The sequence below is a fragment of the Pelodiscus sinensis genome, chromosome 3 (genome assembly GCF_049634645.1).
Source record: "Pelodiscus sinensis isolate JC-2024 chromosome 3, ASM4963464v1, whole genome shotgun sequence".
Classification (NCBI taxonomy): domain Eukaryota; kingdom Metazoa; phylum Chordata; order Testudines; family Trionychidae; genus Pelodiscus; species Pelodiscus sinensis.
Genome location: NC_134713.1, coordinates 125925455 through 125948120, shown reverse-complemented (window position 1 = coordinate 125948120; position 22666 = coordinate 125925455). Strand labels below are relative to the sequence as shown.

Sequence of the window (22666 nt, the reverse complement as noted above, 5' to 3'; positions counted from 1 at the left end):
CTAGACATAGCCTGAGAGGCCTACATATCTTTCCCTATCTTAGTTACCATAATTCACGGGGATATGTTCTTTCCTGGAAACACAAAATGAATTTATTTCCAATTCATTATATTCATAATTATGAATTTTTAGTGGTAAATATGTATTTAAAGTAGCTTTTCCCATTAACAGAATATGTAATTTATTCATTTAGATAGGACTTTTTTATTGTCAGACTGTAGTAAGTCCAATATTTACAGTTTCTGTACATCTTACTATATTTTTGCAATGCATAGGAATGCTAGAAAGAATTGGCAACGAATCCAAGATCATTTCTTTTTTGCAACATTTCACCCCCTGAAGGATTATAGTCTAGAGGCAAGTACAAAATACTGTATATAACAGTCAATGATTTTTCACTGTGTTGCTGCTGTATTTGTAATTTGGACATTGTTCTGCTGCATGATGGGTAGTTGTAACTGATTTTTGGATGTCAAGAAAAATGACTTCATAAAATGATGATGCATCTTAGACTAAAATAAAGATATTTTATTTTGAAAATAAAGATATTCAAGTTATTTTTTAAATTATTTTTATAGCAGTCATGGCTAGAAAATTAATTAAAAAGAAAACCTTAGAATGGATTATAAAATGTTATTGGCTAATCTGGAGGAAGCAGACAAGTGAACTCCTTATAGTTATACTTGTATTCGTTGCTCTTTCAATTGTTTGCAGTAACTTGATTGCAGCCAATGAGAGAGAGATATGACAGAGTCCCACCACCTTTTTTGTGACCCAGCTTCATAATTTTCATTCACATCACTCTTGCACTTGTTTGGTGATGTGCTGACAAATGGCTTTTGAAGTGGCTTAGCTAAAGTGCTTTACTTTCTATCAGTTATGCATTGAAGTTAGACACATCAATTACTCATTTAGCTCAGCTTCATCACAGGGCTCAGAAAAATTGGAAGGTGAGTGAGTGGTTAACAAGAGAGGAAGAGAAAGAATTGCAAAATAAAGCTGAAGATGAAAAACTAGACTATGGTGGCTAAAGTAGAAGAGAGGCAAGAATGAGGAAAAAGGCACAACTATCTTGACAAAAACAGCACATCTTGTTAGAATTTGAAATTTGCTTTATTTGTTCTGCTGTAAATTGAGGAGAAGATCCCTGTTTTTCAGATGTATTGTGTAAGAATATGAATTTGGAGTGTCTTCTATACTTGAGCATCTCAGCTGATAAAATAGTTTATGTAGTCAATCCCTCCATAATATTGGTGATCAATTAGTTTTCTAACAATCTTAATACTTTTTGTCGTGTCCCAGTAAATTTCTATAAATCACTCTAGCTAGGATTGCAATCGCTTGTTCTATAAAACACAAACAGGAAGTCATTAAATGAACAAGTCCAATATAGTGTGTGTTCATTTTTTCTTTCAGGAAGATTCAGCTAAGATCACCAACTTAGTTTTCCTGTAAACTAGATTTTCACAAATTTCTCCAAACAAGGGATGTTTCTTCAGACATACGCCATTTTTAGTTCCAACGTAATGTGAAGTTTTTAGTGATTGTACCAACGTAGAGGGAAGTGGGGCACACCATTCCACTGATTAAGTAGAACTTACTATTGAAATTGAAAAAAAAGTTGGGATTTCTAATTTGTGACTTTCTATTTTTTCCCTTGATTTCTCCTCCGCTTTCCACCTCATGTTTTGTATTTAGACTAGTTGTCTTATTTTTAGCACTTTACTTCTTTTACATTTTTTGAAATAATGGTGATTAATTAAACATGATTGCTGTTCAGAAATCAGTGCTGTGAGGTATAAGCTTCCAATGAGTGTCTGAGTTCATTTGCTGCTTCTAGGCCCTTCAACAAATAATTTTTAACATAGAAAAGTTGTACATTTGGGGCATTTTCCAGTATGATATCTGTAAAGCCTTTCTTTTCTTAGATTATTGCTTTGGTAGAGCTTTATGGGTTTTATTTTTAAAATTTGAAAATGTCCATGTTATTGTATTGCATCAAGTGATGCATATTCAGAGATGTATTAATCAGTAAGTTATATCTTACAATAGATAGATATATATTATAATATGCTGAAGTTAGTTTAGTTACCTCTTTAAAATTTATTTTTTTCTGAGATTATCCTTAAAGTTCTCTGTTACATTGCAGACAATATTTTACACCCTTCCACGCCTTTCAGAACTCATTGAAGATGAATGGATCCCACTCTGTAAATTTACCAGATACACTGACATTTCTTTGCCTGCAGCATTTCACTGGTTCCATTCTCGAACTGAACTTCTTAATCTAAAATCAAGTGACTGGTCTCAGCAAGATATGGGTAAAATATAAAGTAATATGTATTTTGATCCAAGCTTAATTATTTGGGTTTGGTAGTAGCAATATATTTTATCAGTATTTGCTCTGCTAAACATAAGTGCTCTTCTGTAGTCATACTGCACTGTTATACTATCATCAACTTGTATATATTATGCTGTGACCCTAATAGTTTCAGAAGGTACCACTTTGGTGCACTATAAAACAGTGCTTCCCAAACAGTTTCATTATCATGACAACATTTTCCACATCTAAATAACTAACCCTAACATTTCTTTTTAGGTTCAGGTTTAGTTGCAATGGATAACCAATCAGAATGGACAGATGTTCAGAAAAAGATCATCCCTTGGAAAGACAGCAGTGCTGATTTAGACTTGGATCTGGTATTTCAGGACCGTGCAGCTAAACTTGGTAAATCAAACAGTAGATTGATTGTCGTAGCCTCGCTTATCGATAAACCCACCAATTTAGGAGGTAAGGTTGAATGCATATTTTAATTCTTTATTTGATTAGGATAGATTGATTTTGTGATTTTAAAAGATTTTTTTTAGTCATGATTTAAATCAGTAAGCAGGAAATTTTGATTTCAGTAATCAATTACACTTATTTTACATTTGTATCGTTTAATTATCTTAAAGGTTGGTTCTTCTTTGAATGGTTGCTCATGTCCATTCGAAGTAGGTGTGCGCGCCGTGTGCACCACGTCTTCCGGAGCGTTTTCCCTAGCGGTACCTGTAGCGCTGGCGGGGCGCCCCCTGGAGTGGCGCTGCCATGTCGGGGCATAAGTACCCCTGCCGGCGCTGCCCCACCTCAGTTCCTTCTTACCGCTGTGTCGGTCGTTGGAGCATCTTTCTCTCTATAGCTGTTAGGCTTAGATAGTTAATGGTTCCCGTTTCTCACATTGTAAATAGTTGTGTAGTTAGATAGTTAGGTTTTTTGTTTTTTATTCCTTCCCCCTTTGGAGATAAGGAATGCCAGGGCCGCAAGGCTTCAAAACGTGCGCTGACTGCGGGAAGTTTATGCCCAGGGGCGACCCACACGACAGCTGTCTTAAGTGTCTGGGTGAGGCTCATTTGGCAATTGCCTGCAAAATCTGCAAGTCTTTCAAGCCTCGTACGAGGAAAGAAAGAGTTTCCCGCTTGAAGCTTCTCCACATGGAGACGGCGCTTCAACCGGCACCGCCGGACCAGCCTGTGGTGCACAGCGCACCGGCCTCGGGCATCGACGTCAAGATCCCGGCACCGGTCTCACTCTCCACCATCTAAGAGGGTGAAGAAGTCCCGGGGCAGGTCTCCGTCCAAGAAGCCGACGTCGGCTGAACACCGCACTGACAGTTCACCGTACGCGTTTCCCCTTCGGTGCACCGTCGGCACCGAGGGGGTCTAGCGAGCCCTGGCCGCCTACCCTCTCATCGCCCGTCTACGCCGGACACCTTTGAAGCGGCGCAGGACCTAATAAGCCTTACGACCTCCCCGCCATCGTCGGTTGACTCGGACGGGTCGAGGTCGCCCACGGTGGAAGCTCGGAGGGCACCGCCGTCGCCCTGGCATGGCCAGGGTCGGCATGTTACAGTGGCTTATGCGTCGGGACCAACCCCGGTGGGGTCGGCTCCCGCTACTACTACAGCACCCTTCACGACACCGAGTCGTCATTCCCAGGGAGCTTCGAGCCATGGCAGGTCGTTGCTCTCCAAGTTGCCAGAGCGCCGCTTGGCCGTACTGGTGCCATACTCCCATGGCCATGTGGCATCCCAGGAGTCGGCGTCCGTCTCCGTGCCGTCATTGGCACCGGCATCGACCCAGTGGTCTACCCCGGTACCGGGCCTGGGCACCCCAGTACTGTTCCAGTCGGGCACGACTCAGTCGGCATCGAGTCTGAGCGCCTCGGTGCCATACCTGCTGGCCACGCAATCGACATTGGGCCTGAGCACCCTGGTGCCGCAGCTTCAGTCGGCGCAACTGGCACCAGGACTGGGCACCCCGGTGCCGCAGCTGCAGTCGGCGCAACTGGCACCGGGCCTGGGCATCCCGGTGCCGCAGCTGCACGCGGCGCACCCGGCACCGGGCCTAGGCACCCCGGTGCCACTACTCCAGGCATCGCAACCGACACCGAGCCTGAGCACCTCGGTGCTGCAGTTACTGGCGACGCAGCCGGAACCGGGCCTAGGCACCCCGGTGCCACAAATGGTGCCATGCAGCGGCGACAACTGCCGTTTAGGCAGCAGGGTAGAGCGCAGCCCCAGGTCCCCCGTGGGCTGCGCACCCTCAAGGACCTAGGGGTCGACATCGTCGCCCCAGGTCAGATTCCCAGCGGGCAGGTCCCCACGGCCCTTCCAATCAGGGCAAGCCTCAATTTTGACATGGCGTTCGAGAGTCCCATACCAGTCTGCCACCCTGGCCCCCCGTTTGGGGCCCGGCTTTCCCGTTTTGCCCAGGCATGGGCCCGAATAACATCAGATGCCTGGGTCCTGAACATTGTACATTCGGGCTATTTTATCCCGTTCCTGGGCCCACTGCCTTCAAAACCCCCTACCCTGTCCCTAATAAGGGACACCCCTCATGAACACATCCTGTTTCAGGAAGTGGGGGTACTCCTCGAAAAAGGAGCAATAGAAAGGGTCCCCCTGCATCTGCGGGGCAAGTGGTTTTACTCCTGTTATTTTGTTGTCCCAAAACCAAAAGGGGGAGTCCGTCCTATCCTGGACCTTCGATACTTAAACAAGGCGGTGGTAAAACACAAGTTCAGAATGGCGACTTTAGCCTCGGTCATCCCACTGCTACAACTGGGCGACTGGTACGCGACTCTCGATCTAAAGGACGCCTATTTCCATGTGGCTATCAGGCCCGGTCACAGGAGGTTCCTCCGGTTTATGGTGGGCCGTTACCATTTTCAGTTTACAGTACTCCCCTTTGGGTTATATACTGCACCAAGGGTATTCACAAAATGTATGGCTGTGGTTCCGCCTTTCTGCGCAATTGAGGGGTACACGTGTTCCCGTACCTCTACGATTGGTTAATCCGAGGTGGCTCGTACGAGCAGGTAGAAGCTCACGTATCACTCATAAGAGCTCTCTTCCTAAGGTTAGGGCTCATGATAAATGTCGAGAAGTCAACCCTGACCCCCTCCCAGAGCATAGAGTTTGTGGGAGCCCTCCTCGATGCGAAGGTGGCAAGAGCGTTCCTGCCCCACAGCAGGTTCTTCTCCATAGTGGAGCTGATTTCAGAACTAACCTGGTCCCCCATCACGACTCCTCGGGTCTGCTCCAGGCTCCTGGGCCATATGGCCGCATGCACTTACATGGTGCGACATGCCAGGATGAGGATGAGACTTCTGCAGGCATGGTTGGCGAAGGCCTTCTGCCAGTCCAAGGGTCTATGGGACTCCATAGTATCAGTGCCCCCGGACATTCTGGACTCCCTACTCTGGTGGACCCAGGAATCCGTGGTGCGCAGCGGGGTTCCCTTCAACGCCCCTCCCCCCTCGCTGATGCTGGTCACCGATGCGTCCGACCTGGGATGGGGTGCACACCTCGGGTGCCACAGAACTCAGGGTCTCTGGTCCCTTTCCGAACGGTCCCTGCACATCAACGTCCGGGAACTGCGGACGGTGAGGATGGCCTGCGAAGCATTCCTGCCGAGGCTCTCCCACCGCTCCATCCTGGTACGTATGGACAACACTGTAGCAGTTTTCTACCTCAACAAGCAGGGTGGAGCACGTTCGCCACCCCTATGCAAGGAGGCCCTGCATCTATGGCATCTGTGTGTCATGCACAATATCACGCCTCAGGTGGAGTACCTCCCCGGGTGCAAAAACCTACTTGCAGACACACTGAGCAGATCCTTTGGAGCCCACAAGTGGTCGCTCAAGGACTCTGTCCTCAGCCAGGTTTTCCGCAGGTGGGGCTATCCCCGCCTAAACCTGTTTGCCTCGGCACGCAATGCGAAGTGAAGGAACTACTGTTCCCTGCTGGGGCTGGGGGAATATTCCCTGGGGGATGCCCTGACGACTGTGTGGCCAAAGGGCATTCTCTATGCTTTTCCCCCATTTCCACTAGTTTCCAGGGTTTTGACCAGAGCGAGAACTTTCAGGTCCTCGATCATCCTCCTAGCCCCCAGGTGGCCCAAGACAGTTCTGGTTCCCCATCCTGGTGGACATGCTGACCCAAGACCCTATAGCACTCCCTCCAGTTCGGGATCTGCTAACCCAACCTTGGGACGGGGGGGTAATGGTTCACCCGGATCTCCGGTCTCTTCACCTAACGGCCTGGTTTATCCGTGGTTGAACCAACCAGAAAGGGAATGTTCCCGACAGGTACAGATGGTGCTCCTTAGCAGCAGGAAGCCCTCTACTAGACGGTCGTACGCTGCCAAGTGGCGGCGCTTCTCGTCTTGGGTGTCCCGGAGAGGAGTACAACCGTCCTCGGCCCCTATTCCAGCTATTCTCAACTATCTCTTTCAACTCCGTTCTTCTGGCCTGTCCTTTTCTTCTATTAAAGTCCATGTGGCATCTCTCTCCGCCTTCCATGTGGGTACGGCAGGAGCCTCTCTTTTTTCTAACCAGGTGGTTAAAAGGTTTCTTACTGGTTTGGAGAAATTGTACCCCTCGGTGAGGACCCCATACCCTCACTGGAACCTTAACCTGGTCCTTCCCAGGCTTATGTCCCCTCCTTTCGAGCCTTTGGCTACATGCTCACTGAAGCACCTTTCATTGAAGGTTGCTTTCATAGTAGCCACTACATCTGCTAGAAGAGTATCAGAGTTAAGGGCGCTGACTATAGAGCCGCCCTACCTTGTTTTTTCACATGATAACGTAAAGCTACGGCCTCATCCAACCTTCCTCCCGAAGGTGGTTTCTCCTTTTCACCTATCTCAGGAGATTTATTTACCGGTGTTCTTCCCTAAACCTCACGCATCCCCTAAGGAGCGTGTTCTACACTCCCTGGATTGGATGCCAAGCGAGTGCTGGCTTTTTATATTGACCGAACCAAGCCCTTCCGTAAATCCCAACAATTGTTTGTTGCATTTGGGGATAAGGGAAAAGGTTCACCTATTTCTACGCAAAGGTTATCAAGATGGGTGGTGCAGTGTATAGCAGAGTGTTATCAACTGGCTGGTAAAACCCCACCCAGAGTGAAGGCACACTCTACCGGGCGCAGGCGTCCTCGGTAGCCTTTGGTGCCCAAGTACCTATCACAGAAATTTGCAGGGCAGCCACCTGGTCTTCCCTCCACACGTTTGCAACACATTATGCGCTACCTCAACAGGCCAGGGAGGATGCAAGGATGGGCTCTGCAGTCCTTGAATCTGTGATGTAAATATGTAAATATATAGATCTGGTGTCTTGTTCTGGGTTGGTGACTTGTCACTGTTTATTTGTTCAAATAAATCTGTTTATTGTTCACCTTCCTTTATGACTCTGGTGCTATGACTGTTCCGACCCCTCCTCCTTGGGGTTAGCTTGGTAGTCACCTACTTCAAATGGACATGAGCAACCAGTCGAAGAAGAAAAGAACGGTTACTTACCTGTAACTGTTGTTCTTCGAGATGTGTTGCTCATGTCCATTTGACTCCCACCCTACTTCCCCTTTGTTGGAATATCCGGCAAGAAGGAACTGAGGTGGGGCAGCGCCGGCAGGGGTACTTATGCCCCGCCATGGCGGCGCCACTCCACGGGGCGCCCCGCCGGCGCTACGGGTACCGCTAGGGAAAACGCTCCGGAAGACGTGGTGCGCGCAGCGCGCACACCTACTTCGAATGGACATGAGCAACACATCTCGAAGAACAACAGTTACAGGTAAGTAACCGTTCTTTTCTCACTGGTGGGCATAATTTGGTACTTTTTTTGCTAACCAGGAAAATATGCTAGATACACATCATTTAAGTACTACATAGCTCAATATATGTTTATTCAGAGTCTTAATCTTTACATCTTTTGTTGTTGGAATGATGAAAGAATGACATGTCTTATTTATTTGATTTTTTTTTACTGGAGATTTTTTTAAACTGGATTTGCATTGGAAATTGGAATTAAATAAAAATTATAAAAACAGTATGTTCAGATGTTTATTAGTTAAATAAAACTATCCTAAATGTACAGGATACATAAAGAATGTATGTTTAGCACAACATATTTTGCCTTTAAAGCCAACTGATTTTGTTGTTTAGAACTTGTAATCTCATCCTCTCACAACTAGTGTTTATTGATAGATTGGAAGAAGAAAATAAGCTTTCCTGCTTTTTCAGTTCCCTGACCATTTCTTAACTTTGAATGAACTAGTCATTGAACTGAATTAGTTGAATAAACTGAAATGAAGCACATATTCACTCTGAATATGCATAGGAACTACTGCTTGTCGAAAGCACTTTGATAAACTCTAGTTCCAGGTGCTCAGTTAGGGTCTTATCACCAGTTCAGGGGTTTGACTTGCTTCAAAATGTTGACAACAAACGTGCTTAAATATTATTTTTTGTATTTAATTTAGATGATTTTGGTATATTATACTAAATTGAGGCTTTTATGTAGGTTGACACAGTTTCAAATGTAATTTGTTTATTTTTCAAGAGATATTTAATTTATTTAAAAAAATCGGATTTAAGTAAAAAAAAAACAAAAAAAAAAACCAAGCATACTGGTGCTATGTTGCAAGTGTGTCCATGGAAAATTTGTTAGCAGTCTTAGAGTGGTCTCTGTGTTAGTCTGTAACTGTAAAACCAACAAGCAGTCCTGTGGCACCTTAGGGTACGTCTAGACTACAGGTTTTTGTAAACAGATACTGTCGACAAAGCCTCTGTCGACAAAGAACGTCTAGACTACAGCCAGTTTTGTCAACAAAGCAAGCTGCTTTGTCAACAGAGAGTCTAGACGCTCTCTTTTGAAAAAGCACAGTGTGGATGCAGTAGCGCCTTTTGTTGACAAAAGGCATTATTCCTTGTAGAATGAGGTTTACCACTGTCAACAAAAGTGCCGCGTTCTGTCGACTTCCTGTCGACAGAACTCGGCGGTAGTGTAGATGCAGGTATAGTTTTGTCGACAAAAGTCCACTTTTGTTGACAAAACCCTGTAGTCTAGACATACCCTTAGAGCAGTGGTCCCCAACCTTTTAGGGCTGCCAGGCAGCCGAGCTGGCACCGTACATGTGCCGCACGCCCGGGACAGGGGCCGCTCATGAATCACACGCCCAGGGCCGGCACCGCGCATATGCCGTGCGCCCAGGGGCGGTGCTGGTCCAGATTGTTCGGCGGGCGCATATAAATGCCCCAATGGGCGCAATGGCACCCACGGGCACCACGTTGGGGACCACTGCCTTAGAGACTAACACATTTATTGGGTCATAAGCTTTCATGGGTAAAACCCACTTCATCAGATGAGTTGGAGGGGAAATTACAGAATTTGGGGTATAACATCAAAAAAGGTTACCTGTCAATTGTAAGACCAGTATTAATGAAGCTAAGTCAAGGTGAGTGTGTCTCATTCACAGTATTTGATGTGAAGATGCGCATATCAAAGGCAGGGAAATTGCCTTTGTAGTGCGTTAACCAGTTAACATCTTTATTCAAACCTAAATTGATAGTATTGAACTTGTAAATGAACCCAGTTTATCTGTCTCCCTCTATAATAGGGTGATACATTTCTTTTTTTGAAGGATGACAACTTTTAAATTAATTATTAAATGTCATTAGCACTCATTAACCAACTCATCTGATTGACATTTACTACACCCTCAATTTTTGTGTCTTCTGTAGATTTTATCATCAATGACGATTTTATGTTTTCTTCCAGGACGTTGATAAAAATGTTACATAGTGCAGGGCCAAGAACCACATTGGATATACGATCACCTATAGTGATTCTTTTATAGTTACATTTTGAGACCTATCAATGAGCCAGTTTTTAATCAAAATGTTGTGTGGTACCAAGTCAAATGCCATAAATATATTACATCATCAATATTACTCATTTACTAATCAAATTTGTAATCTTATCAAAAATATATCAAGTTAATTTGAAAGGATCTACTTTCCATGCTATACTGCATTATTATATCACCATCTTTAATTTGTTGTTAATCAAGTCCCCTATCAGCCACTCTGTTACCTTGCTTCGGTTTAATGTCATGCTGAGAAGCCTATAATTTACCTAAGACATCCAGTTTATTCATATATATGTTGACCCATTGCACAGAAGTAAATACTGCAGAATACTTTATAGGATATGGTGGTATGGGTGGGATTGTTTATTTCTATCTTACTGATAGCTTAAAGAAGGCTTTTTCCTCTTTCTGCTGATATTGAAAGTGTCATGCTTTGGAACATGCATGAAGAGCCCTTGGAAATATCCCTGTTGATTAAAATTAGAGAGCTAAAGCGGCAAATGTTTATATTGCGGGAGATTCTTGATCTCAGATTGTCTTCTCTTTTTCATGTACTTTAATACTTCAAACAATATAACTATGGTAATTTTTATATTTTAAATCTTATGTTTATTTTTAGGTTTGTGTCGTACAAGTGAAATATTTGGAGCATCTGCTTTAGTTGTTGGCAGTCTTCATTATATAAATGATAAGCAATTTCAATATCTCAGTGTTTCTGCAGAACAGTGGCTTCCTCTTGTTGAGGTGGGTTGAAAAAGTATTTTAGCTGCTTGCTTGTAAGGAGTATTATACATGTAAATTAATTCAAACTGATGTCCCAAAGTAAAAAAAAATCTCACTTTTTTGGCTTTTCTCAAAAACTAATTTTTACCCATTTGGCATAAGTACCTACTTCTCTGTTTCATGATAGTATCAAATATTTCTGCATTAGCCTACTGCTTTTGAAAATCCTTGTAATGGTCTTTAAAAGGTTGGCTTGTTTATTATTTTTGTGTTAATGAAACAGATTGTACTAATGGCCTCTTGTTTTACAGCATACTTTGACTACAGATTGAACCTCTCCAATCCAATACTCTTGGGACCTGACCGGTGCCAAACCGGAAAATTTGTCAAATCACAGAAGGTCAATATTGTCTAGAAGCATTACCAACTCTTCCACTGCTTACTGGGCTCTTGGAAAACTTTAGGGATAAATTAGAGCTAAATAACAGCACAGAACACTGAGAGCCAGGACTGGTGGCTGTAAACAAACTTTATGGGATCGTGGAAAATTTGGCCACACCCATGATAAGTGGATATCCAGCTAACTAAAATAATGCCAGACCATTGATGTTGCCGGACTGGACATAGAGTGCTGGACTAGAGAGCTTCAATCTGTAGTATTTTACAGCTGGTGATTTTATATTGGAATTTAAAATTCTTTTATAAAACTTGATTAATTTAAATGTTGTTAATCTCTTCGGCTGTGTCTACACTGGCATGATTTTCCAAAAATGCTTTTAACGGAAAACTTTTCCGTTAAAAGCATTTTCAGAAAAGTATGTCTAGATTGGCAGGATGCTTTTCCACAAAAGCACTTTTTGCGGAAAAGCATCCGTGGCCGATCTAGATGCGGTTTTCCGCAAAAAAGCCCCGATCGCCATTTTCGCGATCGGGGCTTTTTTGCGGAAAACAGTACTGTGCTGTCTACATTGGCCCTTTTGTGCAAAAGTCTTTCAGAAAAAGAATTTTGCCCGAACAGGAGCAGCATAGTATTTCCAGAAAAGCACTGACGATCTTACATGAGATCGTCAGTGCTTTTCTGGAAATTCAAGCGGCCAGTGTAGACAACTGGCAAGTTTTTCCGCAAAAGCATATGATTTTGCGGAAAAACTTGCCAGTCTAGACACAGCCTTCTTGTTTAGCCTATTATTTTTAATGACAATGAGAACCATTGATCACTCAATTTGCCTGAAACTAATTTACCAGGTAGATTTCAGAGCCTTTTCTATTGTTCGGTGTTTCCCAATTTTATTTGGCCACGGAACCCTTTTAAACTCAAAAGAATTTTGTGGAACCCCTAATAGCAGTTTTATATATATAGCTGAAAAAGTAGACCACAAATAAGTAAGGATAATAATAAAGCAATGCTAAACAAGGTCATGAGATCAACACAAATGAAAATTGTTTTAAATAAAATTCATAAATGCTTAATATTAATTATTATTTTTTAAATAATGTGTTATTGTAATGGAATTTTCTCGCGGAACCCTTATTTTCACTTTGTGGAACCCTGGGGTTCCCCGGAACACCATTTGGGAAACACTGCTATTGTTTATCAGAATACGGGCATCCTGCTTCAGAAAGAAGATACAATACTAAACACTATATGCAAGCCTGTAGTCTTTTATATAGAGATATCCATTTTCAAGGTCAACTTTGTTTATAGTAGTCTGAGTCTATTTACAATTAATCCCTGGAAAACTGTATTTCTGATGTGAGTGAATTCTCTGTATTTACACAATTTTGTCAATCCTTTAAAATAGTTTTGTTAATTACAAAACCATACAACATTCTGTATCAATGACCCATCAGATCTGCATTTCAGCATTTTCTGTATCTAGTCTATGCAGAACACTATAGTAATGATAGATTTTACACTGCTTGGGAGCCTTGGCCTGTGATATCTGACAAGTTTAGTCTATAAAGACATAAAGGGGAAAATGAAATAATGTATTTCAAGGTTCCAGACAGAAGTATTGTGCAAGCATGCTAAGAAGAAGCCTTCTTACACATCAGCTAATCACTAAAGCAGGGCTAGTCAATGTTGGAAGCCCTAGGGGCCACAATGATACTCACAGCTCATGCTGAGGGCCGCAACATAAGTGTGGTTGCATATACATGCAAATATATATGCAAGTATATGCAAATAGCTTCTTTTACACTGATGGGCATGAATACAAAGCACTTCTCACAATGCCCTGGCACTCCCAGCAACTCCTCTCTGGGGACTAGACACACTGACACCCTGTACCCATCTGTTCCAGCCAGCCCGTCCACTTGCATCTTTCAGTGCTCACCCTGGCTGGGAGATGCCCGCTGTTGTGGAGTGTGTTCCCAATGGAGGATGTGTTCAAAGGATTCCACCCGCGGGCCACATGTTGAGCCCCTCATAAACCCAAACAGCACCGTGAGCCACAAACAAACGGGCCATGTGCTGAGTTGCTCTGCACTAGAGAGTTCCAGAAAAGGATTCCAGGGTTGATGATGATAATTAATTCCCATTTTGTTATATGAAAAATCCTTTCTTCATATTATAAACAAGTCCATCATGGAATAAATCTTTATATTTTGTTTGGTTTTGCTCTTCAAGATCATTAGGCTGGCACAGTTCTGAGGAAATGTATTTAGCTTTTGGTCGTGATTACAAAGATGTATAGTATTTTCTGTCAGAACAGCTTTTCTTTTCCTCTGCATATTCCCAGTTAGATCTTTGCCCCTTAGTACTGTTAACCTTTGGGAAACACCTAAAATAGAAATATCCATTGCAGCTTGCCTTTTTGCAACACTCTTTGATAGAGCTGGCCTACAGTAATTCTTTATGTAGGACTCCTTGCATCCCTCTGCAAGCAAAACAGACTGCTTGTTTTTGTTAGTCACAAAGAGGGGAATCCATGTGGACAGTCACTTCAAAAAGTTACTCTTAACTGTTCTTTACTTACCAGTAGCTGATTCTTCAAGAATAGTGCATCTGCATATTCATACTACTTGTCCATCTTCAAAAGGACCTGGCAGTTAGCAAGAGGAAATGAGGCAACTGTGAGCCTCACTGCCTCTTGACGGGTCAGTTCCTGAGCATTTGTTGTTGTGAGTGGATACTTGTGTAGTCCCAGTGGGTGCTCTTTTTCTATCAGGTTCTTTTAGATGAGCTATTCTAGGTTATTGAGCCACATCCCACAAGTGTGAATATGAAATGAAAAAAATCTCAACCATAGCTTTGAGATGTAATAGTTTCTTTATCCGCTAATTACCTCGTGACAGTTCTATTCTGTTACTGACTTCCTCCTAAAAAGGGTATTTATAATGAGGCATTGGAAACATAAGCTTGGGCAACACCAGCTATCCTGCACTTGATCTGCAGTAACACTCCCATATGATACAATTGAGTGTGGATCTGTGAAATTTATTATCTATCTTATATGTGAATCTGTGAAGCTCACGGTCTTGAAATTAGTTTAAACATTTAAGTCTTTTTTTCCCTGAAGAATGTTCTTTTCTCAGTTTCAGAAATGTGTAAAAGACTTTTGTGGTATTATATTTTATATACAAAATATTTAAATATTTGTACATTTCTCTCTATTCTTAACATGCAGGTGAAACCATCTCAGCTTGTTGATTATTTACAGCAGAAGAAAACTGAAGGCTACACTATCATAGGTGTGGAGCAAACTGCTAAAAGTTCTGACTTGACAGACTACTGCTTTCCAGAGAAATCCTTGTTATTGCTGGGGTAAGTTACAAACAACCTGTATCGGTAATTCCCATGCTGTGGTTCCATCAAGTCACCCTTCCTGGTGATCAGCAGGTTTAATAATTTGAAAATCAAGTTGAGAAGAAGAGAGATGATATATAATACTGAACCCCATGGATCAAATATCTTATTTAAAGAAGGTTTTATCGTGCTGGCTCCTGTAGCTCACCTCAAGGCATCACACCATGGCACTAGTCCTTGGATAGGTTGCATGAGACTTTAGTGCCCAATAACACTAACTTGTTTGCTCAGCCACAAAAGTCAGTGCAGAGCAACAAGAGGGCCCCCACCTCTTGTGAGCTGAATATGCTATTAGGGTGGAGCTTCAGAGGGGTTGTCTTGCCAATGAGCTAAAGTTAAAACCAGTAATGTCTCAGATGACAGTATAGTGATAAATGCCCTGAGTCTCTTTTGTAATGCGACAACCTTTCTTTCACTCACCCCTTTACCACAATACCTTTGTTTTCAGATCTGTTACACACTGATTTATCTTCAGCATAGCTATGCAATCTTATTTTCAGTGACCCGATTCAGAAGGGGGTTAAGTACTTATGGATGTGCTTTCACTTGAAATAGCAGACTTGGATACCTGTGGAAATGGTTCTCCCAATTTTAAGGGGGTCACCAGGCCTGGCGTGCTTGGGACTAAGCTGAAGCTTGAGCCTCGCCACCCAGGGCTGAAGACAAAGCCTGAAGACTTAATCTTGGGTGGTGGGGCTCAGGTTATAGGCCCTCTGCCAGGGCCTGATGCCTTTTAGCTTTGGTCCCCCCTCCTGCAATTGTGTAGTAATTTTTGTTGTCAGAAGGGGGTTGCAATGCAATGAAGTTTGATAACTCCTGATCCTATGGACAAGTGTGGTAATGTTTTGTTTTTTTAAGATATTCACAAGTATTTAGTGATTGGGTATCCCCTAGCTGGTCCATCCCTGCTAATACTGAAAGATAAAAATCTTTCCAGAATCAGACGTTATTTGTGCATAAAGAAATTGATCCCTTGCTTTTTGTTGCTTTTCTTGTGTCTGCACTAATAGAGAATTAATACTGTGATCAGTCATTGTTATATGTAAAGCATGTCTTCTACTGAGTGTGCTATTATAATTCAGCATCTTCCATTTCTGAATGATTTAAGTTTTTGTGACAGAATAATCAATAGCTTTAGCTAAAGCCACTTCCAGAGATTAGTGCCTTTGCTACAGTTCTATTAAATGTCAGCTTTGCTCTGCAATATCTGCTGGGATCTTAGTTTTCCATTATAAAATCCAAAAATCTCCAATAGAAAAAACATAAAAATCTACATTTTTCCATGGTTAAAATGAAATGCTCAACTTTAGTTTCCCTAACCTATGTGTATATAGGTATCCGGTGAATACAATGTTTTATAGATATATTTACGACTAGCAAATCTACCCAGAGTTGCTTGGATCTTTAATTGAAGTAACTGGGGGGGAACGGGGCATAAATGAAAAATGGACAAGATTTATTGCAATTATATTTTTTTAAAACGAAGGAAAATGAAGGCTGGGGTGAGGTTTTGAGGGTAAGGAAAGGCACGGGATGGGTGGCTTAGGGTAGGGGCATTGAGAGGTGTGGGGGGGGCTCAAGGCAGGAAGTGGGGGTGCAGAAGTCAAGGCAGCTGGGATGTATATGAGAGAGGTGGAGTGGCGCTGCTCCAGTAGTCACTCCTCCTGGGAGCATTGCTCTCTGGCCAGGGGCTCCTATCAAGGGGATGGGGCTGTGCTCATTGGACAGCGGCTCTTCCCAGAAGGGGGGGGGGGGGGAATCCAGGTCTGTGCACTTGTCCGATGGAAGTTGGGGCTCTGTAGCCTGACCCTACCCTCCATCTGCCCCCCATCTGCAGCATGTTTGGGAAGGGAGACCCCGGCTACAGCTTGCTCCAGCTGGAGATGGGGGGAGGGGGGGACTTGCTTGGGGCAGTGGCCTCCTCCATACTGCATCCTGTATAGAGAGGTGCTGCGAGGAGCTGGCAAGACTCTGTGGGCTTCCCCCACCTTCTGAACCCCCCCCCCACACACACACCTGCAAGCTGTTTAAAAGGGCTACCCCTGGCCTTCAGTGGCCCTCCCTGTGGCCTGCAGACAGTTGAGGTGGAGGCAAGGCTCTGAGGGCTGCTTCCTATCCAGCCCCCACCCACAGCCTATTGTGGGGGGGTAGCCTCCAGTGGCCCTCCCCTCCTGCAGACTGCAGGTAGATGGTGGGGAGGTGGCTCCAGGGGTGCCCTCACCCTTCAAGTATCCCTCCTTAGCCTGCAGGCTGTCTGGGGAGGCTGCCCCCTCCTCCAGTGTCTCCCTGCAGGCTCTCCCCTGAGGTATCAGGCTCTGTGTTTGAGCAGGAGGGTTACTCACTGTCTGGAGCCAGGCAAGATGGTGGTGCCCCAGCCCTGGTCTTGATGCTGCAGCTGCCCTCCAATGGCCACTCTTAGGCTACGTCTAGACTGCAAGCCTCTTCCGAAAGAGGCTTTTTCGAAAAGGAGCGTCTAGACTGCAAGCAGTACTTTCGAAAAAGCAAGCCGCTTTTTCGAAAGAAAGCACCCAGGCAGTCTGGATGCTCTCTTTCGAAAAAGCCCTGTTTGCATTCAAGAACGCCTTTTTTCAAAAGAGCACTTTTGAAAAAAGGCGTTCTTCCTTGTGAAATGAGGTTTTCCGCCGTTGAAAGAAAAGCCGCGTTCTTTCGATTTAATTTCGAAAGAACACGGCTGTAGTCTAGATGCAGGTGAAGTTTTTTCAAAAAAAGGCTACTTTTTTCGAAAAAACCCTTGAGTCTGGACACAGCCCTAATATCACATCTCCTCTCTTTGTGCCTCTCCCTTTCATGTCACTACATTCTCTGCTCCCTCCCTTTCCATGTTATGGAAAATAGTTTAATTCCTGGCACTTCCTGTTTTCCAGAGACAACCAAACCCTGACCTTGGTTTAAGATAGAGTTAGCGGAAGCTGCATACCAAATATGGTGGTCCTAGCTCTTACTGATAAGGAGTTCTTGAACAAACAAACAAACTCACAGTCAGACAAACACTGTAAAATATAGATTTGTAAGCAAGTTTGAAGTTTAGCATCAACATGAAATTTGTCCATGCCAAGTACTGTGACTCAGTTGTTCGTGAGTTTTAAAGCTATTGACATCTTTTCACAACTTTTAATTACTCACATTTGGAGGCTGAAGTGAAATTTCAGATGCAATAAAATATGACATTGAGTAACCTCTACATGCCAAAAGCACTTCATTTATGTGGCCTGAGTAAATTTAAAGCACATTCAAAAATCAATCACAAGATGGTAGAGGTTATTTGCATTTAATGTGTGACTGGTACTTTCAATAAAATGTAGTTAAAATAAATATTAACTATTTTCACAAAATATAAAAATGGAAGATTCTTTATAAAAATGCAAATTCTATGTTTTTCCATGGCTAGCAGATTTTTAGGATCTCTGTGTATCAGTTTTATGTTTGAGATGGGGAAAAACTACTATTAGGATAAGATTAGTTCATTTTGGCTGTGATTTAACCAAAATATGAATTTTCTTACAGCAAAAAAAGGGGACTAAACTATTACACTGTTTAGTTTTCATTGTCTTCAGTGTTTTAATAAATTTAACAATTGCTGCTGAAACAAGACACTAGTTTTAGTATTTTATATATTTTTTTATTTCAATGCTATGCAGTGGTTAGGTTTTCTTCTTTTGTGCTCATCGGTTATGTTTATAAAGAAAAGCCAACTGCATGTATAAGAAATGTATCCCATGATAGGTGTAGCTGGCAACAACTAGTGTGAATGGTGTTTGCTACTGTAGCTCATTTCTTGTTTTTGTTGTGGGGACACTCTGGTTTCTCCAGACAGGTGCACCTTGGAGCTAGCATGAAATAATTCTTTTCTGGGTGAAAACATTACATATTTTAAATTTCCTCTCTATTAGAAATGAACATGAGGGAATCCCAGCAAACCTGATTCAGCATCTGGATGTATGTGTGGAAATTCCTCAGCAGGGTATCATTCGATCACTGAATGTTCATGTGAGTGGAGCACTCTTGATTTGGGAGTATACAAGGCAACAACTGATTAAGCAAAACCAACTAAAATAACTAAAAGAGTCTTGGTGCCTTATTTGTAATGCAGCTGGATGGCTTTTTTATGGTGCTTTAAAATATTTTTAAATACATGGAATATTTATAGACTCAGGATGAATGTGATGTTTTTAAATTTTGCATGCCCTTACACCTGTGTTGTCTAATACAAAAATTGTTTTTAAATGCCTTAATGTATTATCTAATTGGTAATAAATAGTCTTGTTTGTATTGTTTACGTACGTGTAGCTGTCTTATTACAGTGCAAGCAACCAGAGTTAGTGCCTCTTAAACACACAACTCGTTGACATTTCATATAGTGTACTTCAAAATGTAGGGTCTTTACTATAGCTATCATTCTGGTTCAACAGCTGTAGCTGAAGTTGAAGTGGTTTACATCTTTGGTGTAGTCTCTAAAATGGTACTGTAAGTTTTCTGCAGCATCTAGGTGCAGTGGCCTTGAAATTATGCATGTGTTAGATGAATTTAAAAAACTGACAATAAGAACAAAATAGTTATTCCTTGCGGTGGTCTTATTCATATTAAATTCAAATTTTTTTAGTCTCCCTAAATTTTCAATGTACTGCAGACTTTGAACTGATCACATGTTTAGAAGTAAACTGAAATTTTGGTAGGTTGCTAGAGGATGTTATGGTCTTTTGCATCAAGAAAAGGAGTGATTTAGGAATATGGGATAAACCATGTCTATAAATATTAACCTTTTAAAAACCTAAGCAATGTTTGCTGTTCCTAGTAAACTCTATGCTTAGTAGCTTATCTGTTTAACTGTAGGTCCCTGTCTTACTACAAAGCACTTTAAGCATTTTTCACTGACAATTTGGAAAATGCCAATATTAAAACAGGTGCTAATTTGCCTCAGGATTATCTCATTAATGATAAAACAGACCTTTACAGAAGCAAATCCATTGTGAATAAAACAGGAGGAGTTTATATCAGTGCCATCAAATTATACAACTGGGGACGTAAACACACACCCGTATCGTATTTTTTCACATCAGACACATACTAATGATTGAGAAACTGTGTGCCTACATTAGTGGCATAGGAATCTCAACTAGAATTGTGCAGATGTTTAAAAACATGCCTAAATGAAGACCAGCTACGTTAGAAATGGGCTGCAGTGATTTAAATCTTTTGATCTTCATTTAAAGCCTAACCATACTGTAAGACAGCAGACAAAAGTTACTGACAATTTTTATCTGCTCACTTATACTGACATATCCTCAGAGGGAGGGAGAAGGGAGGAGCTTTTTAGAATAGTTCATTTGCATAGAAAAACTAATCTGAAAACAGTTTAATAGTCTCCCTATAATATAAACTTATAATTCAGTGCATTGATTTCTGGGTAGCCCTGTTTTGCATCCTAGTTACACAATCATGAAAAATACCATCTTTCTTTGATACATTCTTACAGTCATTCTTACACTCACTTTTTCATTTAATTACTGTTCTCACATAAAAATGAGGCATTTCAACAAGAAAAGCAGCATGAATTTCTAGAGACACAGTGTAAGTTACTAATTATTTTTGACTCAAGGAACTTTTTTCACATTTCAGTCCTTCTTTTCCATAAGATTATTCGTTCATAAGTTGATGCATAGCTATGACTTTTCAGTAGTACCCGAAGGCTGATATTCTCCTGCTTGAAGCTGTTCTTTATATTTTAAAAAGTCTCTTCTTTTGTCAAAGTATTTTACCTGTTTAAAAAAAAAAAAAAAAACAACTTACGTTCATCAAAGCAAACTAGTGTAGTATGAGACTCCAACATGTAAAGTTCTTATTCAGACATCGAACAGGAGTGAGGAAAGAACAGTCTTTGATCATTATTTAAATATACACAACTTTTCAGTTTGGTCAAGTGTGTGTGTGTTAATTATTTAGAATATGACCTCAGTTGTTGAACCAGAAACAAATTTGATACAGCACATCATAAAACAGTCTCCAGGTGCCATGCAATTGCAAGTCTTGCCACTATTATGAGTATTCTCCCCTTGAGACCAGTGTTTTCACTTATGCAATATTATCCATTAATTTCCCTGTCTCTGGGAGTTGATAGGATGTTTCTGGAGTTCCCTTCCAGTGGTATATCCATGTAACTTAAGATGAAATGCACTTCAACTATCTGAACAGGCAGTCTTCTGGGTTTAATACATATTCTTTTGTTTGTTTGTTTTAATGGACCATTCCATGAAACAAATACCCAATCTTTAAGAGGATCTACAGTACTAATGCTTTGCTTGCTGTGTAGCAAAAGTTAATTTGTAGTACATTATTCATATTTGTGAATGTTACCAATACACAAATGAGTATTCTGGATAGTTACATAACTGAAAAAAAGAGAGGGAAGCAGTGTGTGTTACACCACAATTCAGGTTGCATCTTATGACTGATGAAAAGCTACTAGCACTCACCCATTGCTGAGGGCACCTAGACTCAAAAGAACATCTAAGCTTCTGACACCTAGCTGCATCTTCTGTATTTTCATCTAAGCATTTCCAGTATTCATCCCTGGCTCCCCAGCAAGCTTTCCTTTCCTCCATTGATGGTGCTGACATTTTTATTACTGGCAAAATAAAATAAAATTGTAAATGTCTTGTTCTTGATAAATACTGTGATTGCCTATAGCTTCAAGTTTATTCACACACAAACATTGCGTTGGTTAATGACCTTTTTGGAGCTCATTTATCATGGCTTCATTAATCTTGAGGGTGTCACTTGATCTAGTGCCACAGTAAACTGGGGAGAGCTAAATAAAAACGAATTAGTGTTTATATGCACATGTTAAGTTTCTCAGGTATACAGGCAGTTAGTCACACAAACAATTTAAAAAAGAAGGCAGGTGCTTCATATCAACTTCCACTTACAGGACGCAGAAAATCTTTGCACTTTCAAGAGAATACCAACGCAAATTACAAATCTGGGCATATGCTCCCTTTTAGACAGCAACAGGAAACACTAAAACCCCATTTTCTATCAGTGCATGGACATGACAAACCTGCACTAGGGAATAGTGATAGAGATGTAGCCGTGTTAGTCTGGTGTAGCTGAAACAAAATACAGGACTATGTAGCACTTTAAAGACTAACAAGATGGTTTATTAGATGATGAGCTTTCGTGGGCCAGACCCACTTCCTTAGATCAAATAATGGAAGAAAATTGGCACAACCATATATACCAAAGGATATAATTTTAAAAAAATGAACACACATGAAAAGGACAAATCACATTACAGAACAGAAGGGGGATGTGGGGGGGGGGGGGGGAGAAGGAAGGTGAATGCCAGTGAGTTAATATTAGAGGTGGGGAAGGGGAAATGTCTGAGAGTTAATAGTATTAGAGGTGATAACTGGGGAAGCTATCTTTGTAATGGGTAAGATAGCTGGGGTCTTTGTTAAGTCCCGTGCGGAGAGTGTCGAATTTTAGCATGAATGCCAGGGACTCCCCTTTCCGGCCCCTGCTACATGGTGCAGTTGAATAATAGGAATCAGAAGTTATTTTCCCAGCTCTAAACTGCTACACAACTCTGAGCGGGCAGCGAAAACTAAGCGCCAGCGCAGCGACACCACCACTTCTATGAGGGAGGGGCTGAAGACCCCCAACCCCGGCCTAGGGCTCGGAGAGCGGTGGGGGCCCCGGTGAGCCCCTGGGGCAGGCAGCCCGGCGATTACACAACAGGAGCCTGGAGCGCGTCTCCCCCGCCCCACAATGGAGAGACACGCGCAGAACGAAACTGCGGCGTCTATCCCCAGGCAAGTGCCTCACTCACCCGCCCCTCCGGCAGCTGCACAGCTCAGGCAGTAACACCGCGCCGCTCTGGAGCGCCGGAAGTGACGGTAGCAAAGACGACACGGGGGCGGGACCGAGCTGC

The 22666-nt window shown here is 42.4% G+C and overlaps 2 protein-coding genes across 3 annotated transcripts in view; one reads left to right on the top strand and one right to left on the bottom strand.

Annotated features, from left to right (window-relative positions):
* Positions 1-19013, top strand: part of TARBP1 (tRNA guanosine 2 -O-methyltransferase TARBP1) — a 99810-nt gene extending 80797 nt beyond the window's left edge. Inside the window, exons 25-30 of the mRNA XM_075924760.1 lie at positions 276-357; positions 2150-2321; positions 2600-2791; positions 10807-10931; positions 14540-14676; positions 18630-19013. Of these exons, the coding sequence (XP_075780875.1) occupies positions 276-357; positions 2150-2321; positions 2600-2791; positions 10807-10931; positions 14540-14676; positions 18630-18795 (874 nt within the window). The 3' untranslated portion in view covers positions 18796-19013. The remainder of the gene's footprint in view (positions 1-275; positions 358-2149; positions 2322-2599; positions 2792-10806; positions 10932-14539; positions 14677-18629) is intronic.
* Positions 19014-19701: 688 nt separating this feature from the next.
* COA6 (cytochrome c oxidase assembly factor 6) lies at positions 19702-22664 on the bottom strand. Of its 2 annotated transcripts, none has more exons than XM_006122050.3 (3): positions 22565-22664; positions 21210-21361; positions 19702-20495 (listed from the first exon to the last, which is right to left on the bottom strand). In XM_006122050.3, the coding sequence occupies exons 2-3, from the start codon at positions 21351-21353 to the stop codon at positions 20400-20402; spliced, it is 240 nt and encodes a 79-aa protein (XP_006122112.1). In that variant the 5' UTR covers positions 21354-21361; positions 22565-22664; the 3' UTR covers positions 19702-20399. The 2 variants fall into 2 exon arrangements, with proteins under 2 accessions (XP_006122112.1, XP_025039894.1); XM_025184109.2 differs by lacking the exon at positions 22565-22664 and adding an exon at positions 21466-21794.
* Between the last annotated feature and the right edge of the window lie 2 nt (positions 22665-22666).